The 8,961-nt window shown below is 36.4% G+C and overlaps 1 protein-coding gene across 1 annotated transcript; it reads left to right on the top strand.

The window, feature by feature from the left end:
* The first annotated feature begins 6,667 nt into the window (after positions 1 to 6,667).
* LOC122032274 lies at positions 6,668 to 8,044 on the top strand. Its single transcript, XM_042591557.1, has 3 exons — positions 6,668 to 7,240; positions 7,361 to 7,546; positions 7,637 to 8,044. Exons 1-3 carry the CDS (start codon positions 6,707 to 6,709, stop codon positions 7,937 to 7,939), a joined length of 1,023 nt encoding a protein of 340 aa, XP_042447491.1. The 5' UTR covers positions 6,668 to 6,706; the 3' UTR covers positions 7,940 to 8,044.
* The last annotated feature ends 917 nt before the right edge of the window (positions 8,045 to 8,961 follow it).

Consider the following 8,961-nt stretch of genomic DNA (forward strand, 5'->3'; position numbering starts at 1 on the left):
ATGAAATATTCTCATGGCGGGTCATTTAGTATATATTTTGTAATATATACTCATGTGTCAACCTGATATCTCATATCCATGACTTGTGAGATCAAGTCATCCGTTGACCTACATGCTAGTCTCAACGCATTAATATTGTCCTTCTATATTAATGTTTGACTAGGAATAGTTAAGAGTAGTGTTCCATGTATATCTACAATATCTCACTATCAATTCAACCAATTGATATGCTGTAGATAAGAACCTACTACCCAAGGACATTATTATACTTATTCAATCGGCACTAAACTGAAATAAATATAATAATCAACTTTACCTTTTATTAATAATGAAATATGATACAAAATAAACCCTTTACAATCATTTCATAATTGGTACTAGGGCTAATACTAATAGTTGAAGGTGCCTCCGCGCCTTTCTGTGGAAAGGTGCCTTCAAACCTATTGAAGGCACCTTCAACCACCCATGGAAGGTGCCTTCAACCCTTTGAAGGCCCCTTAGACTGGGCAAAATGCAACCATTAGTGAAGATAAGACATTATCTTCACTTACCTCGCTGGAGGAGCCTTCCACCTTATTGGAGGCACCTTCCATCGGATAAAGTTTTTCAGGGGGTATAAAAAGACCCTTGGACCTAGGAAATAGACAACAACTCAAGTATTCATTTTTAGTAACTTTTTGAGCATTCAACGAGTGTAAGAGGTTTCTCCTCCTTCACCGAAGGAGACTTTTGTGCTTTATTTTTCCTTGGATTAATAGCCACCTAGGCTGTAATCAAGTAACTTTTTGTGCCTCTTTATTTTATTAATTGTTAAACTATTTTAAGTTAATTGTTCTACTAATCTTGTTTGAAAGATCGAGAAATGTCCATTTGTAATTTACAAGCAATTCACCCCTACCCTCTTGTCAGCCGCATGGGTCCTAACAGATTAGAATGTTGTATTTGAGGTGTCAATCGAATGCTACTTTTATAGGTTGTTGTTGGTACTTGGATCCCTTCCGAGCACCTGGATCATGATGTAGGCCCGTCCAATCAGCGTGCTCTAGCTTGGCGACAAGATAAAGTTTGGCGTTTTGGGCGCCCGAACCGTGAGGGTGCCTAGCCCGAACCATAAGGGCGCCTGGCCCTTGCCCGAGCTATTGCTTGGCAAGGTATCCCAAGCACCCGGACTAGCTCCGAGCGCTCGGACCAACTTTTTCCAGCCACTTCATTTTTTGTAAAATAAAGTTAGTCCAGGCAATAAACAATATATTTAATATGAATTTGGCAGCCTCTGACTAACCGGTTCTGACTTTAAATTTCACAAAAATTTTAGGTCAAACCGACACCTACTATTCCCTCTTCGGGGAGTGTGTCCTCACCTACTCCTCTCAAGAAAATTTACCTTTTGTCAGATCTGTCCTCCAGACCATCTGGACTTTTACTTAACGTCCGAGACTTCAGGACTTCATGCTGAACGTCCGCTCCACGACCAGTCCAGACTTCCACCTGGTCCATGACCCCCAGGATTTTCACTTAGAATCCTCAACTCTAAGATTTTTGCCTAAAGTCCTCGATTGCCAAGACTTCGCCCAATCCCCTAGACCAGAATTTTGTTGTCTAATTGCAGCTAGGACTTTCCATAATATAAGGTTACCACCCCCTAGGACCTAAGGTTACCTCCCCCTAGGGTTTTCTACCTGCCTAGAATCGACTAGGACATTTGCCTAAGAACACTTAGGGCTTTCTTGTAAGTTCATTCACACTTATTAGATAACAAGTGACCTTAATTTTGAACCATTTGCCATTATCAAAACACAGATTCGATCGTATAATGCTCCCTGCACCAACAGATTCTATTTTCTACTTTTGAGGTAAATTTTCCTAAATATTCTCTTATGTTTAATATGCAAACAGGACATCCAAACACCTTAAAGTATTTTATGCTAGGTAATTTATCATAATAAATTTCAAATGGATTTTTATTTTATTTTTATTAATTGTTGTTCTATTTTGTACATAGTAAGTTGTACTAACAGTTTCTGCCCAGAAATATTTTGGTAGTTGATATTCATTAAACATTGTCCCAGTGGCTTCTTGGAGAGTTCTATTTTTCCTTTTGACTACTTCATTTTGTTGAGGTGTGTTAAGACAAGAGAACTCTTGATGATATCTATTTTCCAAGAAGAATTTAGTAAACCTATGGTTTTTAAATTCCCCACCATTATCACTCCTAATTCTTTTGATTTTTAAGTTTTTTCATTTTTAATTTATTTACAAAAATTACTAAATATTTCATAAGTTTCATCCTTATTTTTTTAGAATTTTATCCAAGTAAATCTTGAGTAATCATCAATTATTACTAAACAATATAAATTTCTATTTAGAGATTTTATTCCATGTGAGTCAAATAAATTTAAGTGTAATAATTCAAGCATTGAATTGGTTTGGATTTGATTAGTTGGTTTGTGAGTTAATTTGATTTGTTTCCCCTGTTGACATGCATTATAAATTATTGAGTCTAAGTTAGGTAGTTTTGGTAGTTCTCTAACTAAGTCATTTAGTTTGGTGAAGTTTCTAAAGTTGGTGTGGGACAGTCTTCTATGCAATAGCCAGATTTCCTCCTTTTGTGTCAAGTGACACTTAAGTAAGGAGCTTGCTAGGTTAATTGTGTAAATATTTTTATCCCTAAATCCTTTTAATTTTATTGTGGGGTATGTTATATGTTTAAGTAAGCATTCAGTGGATGTAAATCTAACCTTATACTCTGAATCACATAATTGACTAACACTAAGTAAATTAAATTTGAAGTTTTAGATCAGTAGTACTTTATTAATAATGAAATTAGATTCTAGTTCAATGTTACATATTCCAATTACCTTTAGCTTACCATTATTTTCAAAGACAACTGTTCCTACTCTTTTGAAGGTCAATTTTGTGAACATAATTTGATCCCCGGTCATCTGTTGGGAGCAACTACTGTTCAGTATCTATTTAGATTCTTACAAAGGGTAAGAGAAAAGACTAATTAATTGGTTGATCTATTTTGCTTTTAAGTTTAAGTTTAGTTTAAAGAAAAAAACTTAAGTTTAATTAAAGTTTGATTTTTTAAGTTAAGTTTAATTAAATTTTTAATTTGAGTTGTAATTTTATTTAAATTTAGTTTAGTTTAATTTAATTTAGTTTAGTTTATGGAATTTTACGTTAATTTAATTTTAATTTAATTTAATTTATTTAAATTTAATTTACATTAGTTTAATATAATTTAATTTTAATTTTATTTTATTTAGTTTATTTTATTTTAATTTTAATTTAAGTAATTTTACGTTAATTTAATTTAATTTAATTTAATTTAAGTAATTTTATGTTAATTTAATTTAATTTAATTATTTGAATTTAATTTAATTTAGTTTAATTTAATTTATTTTAATTTTATTTTAATTTAAGTAATTTTATGTTAATTTAATGTATTTTAATTTAATTTATTTGAAATTATTTTATTTTATTTTAATTTAATTTAATTTAACTTGCTTGTCCAGGATGATGATCAACATCGGGTAACGGCGACATCGTGTTGGTTGCTCACGAACAGCGATGTCGACTTGGATCATGCGGCAAAACCACTTTGCGAGCTCCCATCGAAGAGGAGAGGAGGAGAGGGTCATATTGTGGAGATGCACGACACCGGGACGATCGGGCGGCGACGACTTTAAAGATGCAAGAGGGTGACACGAGGGCCGCGACTACCGCGTCGCCTATGGCCTCACGTGGATAGATGCAACGATGCCGGGGCAATCGGGGCGGTGGCGCACGAGGACTAGGACTCGGGGTACCGGCGTCTTCTGCGGAGAGAGGCGACACCGGCGACACGTCGAGGTCATGAGAGCAAGAGGGGGATGCGAGAGTGAGAGAGTGCTGTGGAAGTCATTCCCTCTTTCTTAATTAATCTTGCTTTACAAAAACATACTTTCCTCTTACCCATTTATCCTCATAAATTATAAAAGCGCTCATTTAAAATTCAGAAAAATTTCTAAAAAGATTCATAAATTATATGAGGTAATTTCTTAATTAATCATAATTATTTAATTGCTATTTACCTGTCATATTTAACATAAGTAGTGATTAAAGGTCCTTGATCTAATATAACAACTATGCTTAAAGTTATATGAAGTTATGATCTTTCTAACGAGAGATTGTGTGTGTTTATATATATATATATATATATATATATATATATATATATATGACTTTTATGTTGCGTCCCCATCTGATCCTTCATTGTGCGCATGAGGAGGCAATTAACGTAGTAATAGGGGGGCAACATAACGTAAATGTGTGTGTACTCGTGTGCGTGCACACGCGCGCCTGCCCATCTCATGCTGCACACCCCGTGTACATCTAGTGTAATTTTTTTTAAAGCTTAGGCTTGATTGTTTAGAGTTTAGGTATTAGGGCTTTAGGTTTATGGTATAGTATTTGAGGTTTAAGAGTGAAAAAATAACTAAGTGTGCATGGAGTGTGTAATATAAAATAGACAGGGCTCTATATACATTCTAAATTTTAAGATAAAAGAATTAGTTGGAGGAAAGCATCAAGGCACTACTCAAGGGGACCTACTCAAGCCCAAAACTCACTCGTGAAAGATAGGACTTTGCTGTTGAAAGTTGTGAAAACTACGTGATCCTTAATTTTTAGATCGTGTTCTGACTCTTGCAGAATAACATGAGAAATCAATAAATGAAGAGAAACCATCATTTATAGTTTTACTAAAAAGAATTTGATTCAATAACAAAAGATAATACCTAAAATAATTAAATAGATGTTTAAATAGACCAACCCTAACTAGCAAAAGACAAAAATACTCTTGAATGTTAAAATCAAAAATTACTAAAAAAAATTTAAAAAATGTTCAAGCCTTCAAAAAAATCCTAAATGATTTTTTTTTTATCCAAAACTGGCTTGGTATGAGTTTCACTCAATAATCAATACCCGAATAAAAACTTATGATCCATTGAAACTCAATTTGCATCAATTTGTCAATTTTATAATAATATGTTTTTTTTCTTTGTTTCCCAAGTAAATTTTTTTTTTCCAAATAATATTATGGTGAATAGTCTTGTGTATAGAATTATATAATCTCTCATATTTATACAAGATATTTATAATTTTGTAGAGGATAATCTCCACTTTAGCATAAAAATTAGGCCTATATATCGGATTTGAATAACTTGCTATCATTAACCATATGATATCAATCAAATTAATTTATTACATCTTGGTGAAGATTATGGTTGTGAGTTTGCTAATGCAAAACACTTGTATAACCAATCTATAGCCATAGGACGTAGAAATGGGAAAAAATGTTGGAGATAGCCCTTTTCCTTATTTATTGTTATTATTATATTTGTTTACTTTCCTGTAATATATTACAAAATTCAACTATCTAGCTATTAAAGGAGATAAAGAGGAATTGACTGTCCAAGTTTTTCTAAGCTTGTTTAAATATTTAAAAGCTCTATTTAAACTTTTTTACAGTGTGAATTAGATCCTCAGTTCCTTTTCAGTTGCTTCCATTGATATTGAACTTGAAGGACATATTGAAAGCCATGCCAAAAGAGATCTGGTGCCAGCATAAAAGTAAACTCTTGAGATTTATAAAAATTGTCCTTAAGCATGAGGAAAAAGGAGATCTGGATCTAATTCTCCTTAATACCAATTTTTATTACTAAACCTGATCTTCCTTTTACCAATTAACTCATTATTTAAAGAACAGCGGAAATTCACAAAAGTCTCATACTTCATAAAAGAAAAACAAACTCTCAATCAGGCAATCACTGCTGAATGGAATAGGCTGGAAGCTGGTTCTCTTCCATGGTGCTAGCAGTCTTTTTGCTGTCAGACTGATCACTGCAATATTGTACAGTGAAAAATATTAGATTATTTTGTACACTTGCTTAGATTTGTATATAAATGATGAATCTTTTTTTTTGATGAATGCTTAGATTTGTATATAGGCACTGATTGTGGTAGCTTTCATTTACTCCACTAGCTTTTGTGTGTGCGTGTGTGTTTTTTTTTTTTTTTTTTTTTTGATAATTTAGGTATTTGAGTCTTGGGTCCAACTAATTCATCAAATAGATTGGTCACCAAGTCAATTAATATCCCAGATTTTCCTAATTGAAATTCGGACGGTCAATATTTGAAAAATTACGTGACCACCGCACCATAATCGAGGGACAAAACAAATACTCCACTAGTTTTTGTTGAAAAGAAAAGGAGAGAGTTATGATTTCACGCCATAATTTGCCGCCTCATAGACTTGTGCTTTAAGTTACTCACCTCTGTCTCGCGTGCTCTTTAAACAATGCTTTGTCGACCAACATTAATGATTCTCAAGTAACTCAATTTATATATATATATATATATATATATATATATAATTTGATTGTATAGATTCAATCGATTAATTCTGAAAGGTATATAATCTTGCCTTAATTCACACACTTAAAAACTAACCATTAAAATATTTATTTTATTTAAAAGTGCTTCAAGGGTTCATGTAGATCCTCCATTCCTCCTCCCCCGTAAATCGCATGAATCCATGATGGCTACTCATGTTATTGGCCCCATGTAATTAATCACTCAACCCACTTCTACCCCGTGCCTGCCCTTCGTTCGCGCCATTAAATTAAGTGCGCAAACGAGCGAGCTATGACATCGATCGACCATGGCGGAAGAGCAAGAAGCCCTGTTCCAGGCTGCCTCCCCCTGCGTCCTCTACTACGTGCAGAGCCCCTCCTCCGCCTCCCACACCAACAGCAGCACCCACCCCGCCACCTCCTCCTCCGCCTTCCACCTCTCTCCCTCTTTTAGCGCGCACGACAACGACGTCGACGCCGTCCGAGCCACCGACGCCGTCGCCGACTCCCGCTTCGCCCTCTCCCGCTACTCCTCCTCCCGCGGGTCCAACAACTCCGCGTCCTTCCTCCATCACCAGCCCAAGAAGGCCGCGGGCGCCGCCAATAAGACTACAGGCCGGCAGCGCCTGCGGATCGTCGGCGTCAACGACGACGACGCCGACGAAGGGACCGAGGGCGGGAGGAACTCCAGCGGATTGTGGCGCTTCCTCTCCCTGGACCCATCTTCCTCTTGCTGCTGCCTCGGATTTCAGGTGGCGTGGCGACTCGCCCTCAGCTTGGCCTTCTCCTTCCTCGTCTTCTTCTTGGCCACTAAACCCCCACAACCCAACGTCTCGCTAGAGGTTTTACATTATTAACGAATCTAGCTAGATCTTGTTAATTCTCATAATATAGATTCACTCAATAGATTCATTTTAAATATATCCTACAACTAGCTAAACTACTCGATCGCATGATCACAGATCGCAACGATCAAGCAATTCAGCCTCAGGGAAGGCCTGGACAGCACCGGCGTCGTCACTAAACTCCTGACCTGCAACTGCTCCATGGAGGTGGTGGTAGAAAACCACTCAAAAGTCTTTAGATTGCACATCCAACCATACACCATGGAAATAGCTTTCGAGAGCCTCGTATTCGCATCTTCTCAGGTAGATTAATTAACTATATTAGTTTGATAGATTTTGTGACGCAGACACAGGGCATGACATCTATAATTCTTAATTTCTACATGATTCCAGAGTGATGGAACATTGTGCGCGGAGAGTGGCTCATCCTCGACCTCTGTATTGTTTTTGGGGACCAAGAGCAAGCCCATGTACGGAGCAGGACGGAGCATGCAGGACATGTTGGAGTCCGGGGAAGGCTTGCCATTGCTGGTTCGAGTCAAGTTGAGGTCGAGCTATCGGGTGATTTTGGGTCTGGTTCGATCAAACTATCAGCATCATGCGGAGTGCCGCCTCCTACTAAATGGTGCATATGATGAGCGCAGCAACGGGACGATTTACAATAGCACTTGCTTCATCTCTACTTCTCATGCTTGAGGATTTGTGTTAGTTTCATGAATTTTGTGAAGATGCAAGGAGATTGGTTTATATGTATACACCAATTTGTATGAAGTAATATGATTAATTAATGTTCATAAGAAATGGAGCATGAAATCAAAAAGTGAAAGGAAAAAAAAAATCAATGTTCCGATCGACTGAAAGTTCATCAACCCCTGATCAAGAATATCACCCTTTAACCCTGGGTTATCTTCCTCTATTCAAATGGCTCAAATACATTTTCAAAATACCCAATAATGATGATCTTGTCTGAGAATGCCGACGGTTGACTCGTTGGTGATTGTATGCTAGGGTAGACTACGATCACCTGGCCGCACGACCTTGCGAAGCTTTTCCAAGAAGCCTAGGATGAAAAACACATCAAGAAGAAAAGGTTAGAGTAACAGTCAAAGTTTCCTTGATGCAGTTACTCCGACACTCAAGTAATTCCTTGGAGAAGAAGGAGAAGTTGTAGAAGAATTAGGGTTTGATGCGTTATGTGTGTATGTATCTTTTCTCATGAGGGTTGGCTATATTTTATAGGGTCATGATTGTCTACAATGTTCTCCTTATGCCCCCTTGTTCCTCGCGATTGTTGCCACATTTTCCTGAAATAAATGACCATTACGGTCCATTTATTTTGGAGTGAATAGCTGTGTTTTCTATCTTTCTTGTAATAACGGTAGCATTATCTATGCGTTTGATGAATAACGGCTCATTGCTTTAATTATGAATAATTAGAGTCATTTCAATTTGACCAGAGGGCACTCAGAACCTGAGTCATGAGTTAGGAGTCAGGGAGTTGAGGTTAGGAAGTCAGGAGTCGGAGAATATGACTTTGACTCTTGACTGCTACCTTAACAAGACTGTTAACCTGTCTAGTCACGTGATTGATTAGTGTAAATTTTATATATATATATATATATATTGAAGCATCATATTTCATGAGCATATTTACATTCGCACACCCTATTTTTTTGGATTTCATTACTTTTACTCTTTTAGTTTGAAGAACTACTCTT

This window comes from Zingiber officinale, chromosome 11A (genome assembly GCF_018446385.1).
Source record: "Zingiber officinale cultivar Zhangliang chromosome 11A, Zo_v1.1, whole genome shotgun sequence".
NCBI classification, from domain to species: Eukaryota; Viridiplantae; Streptophyta; class Magnoliopsida; order Zingiberales; family Zingiberaceae; genus Zingiber; species Zingiber officinale.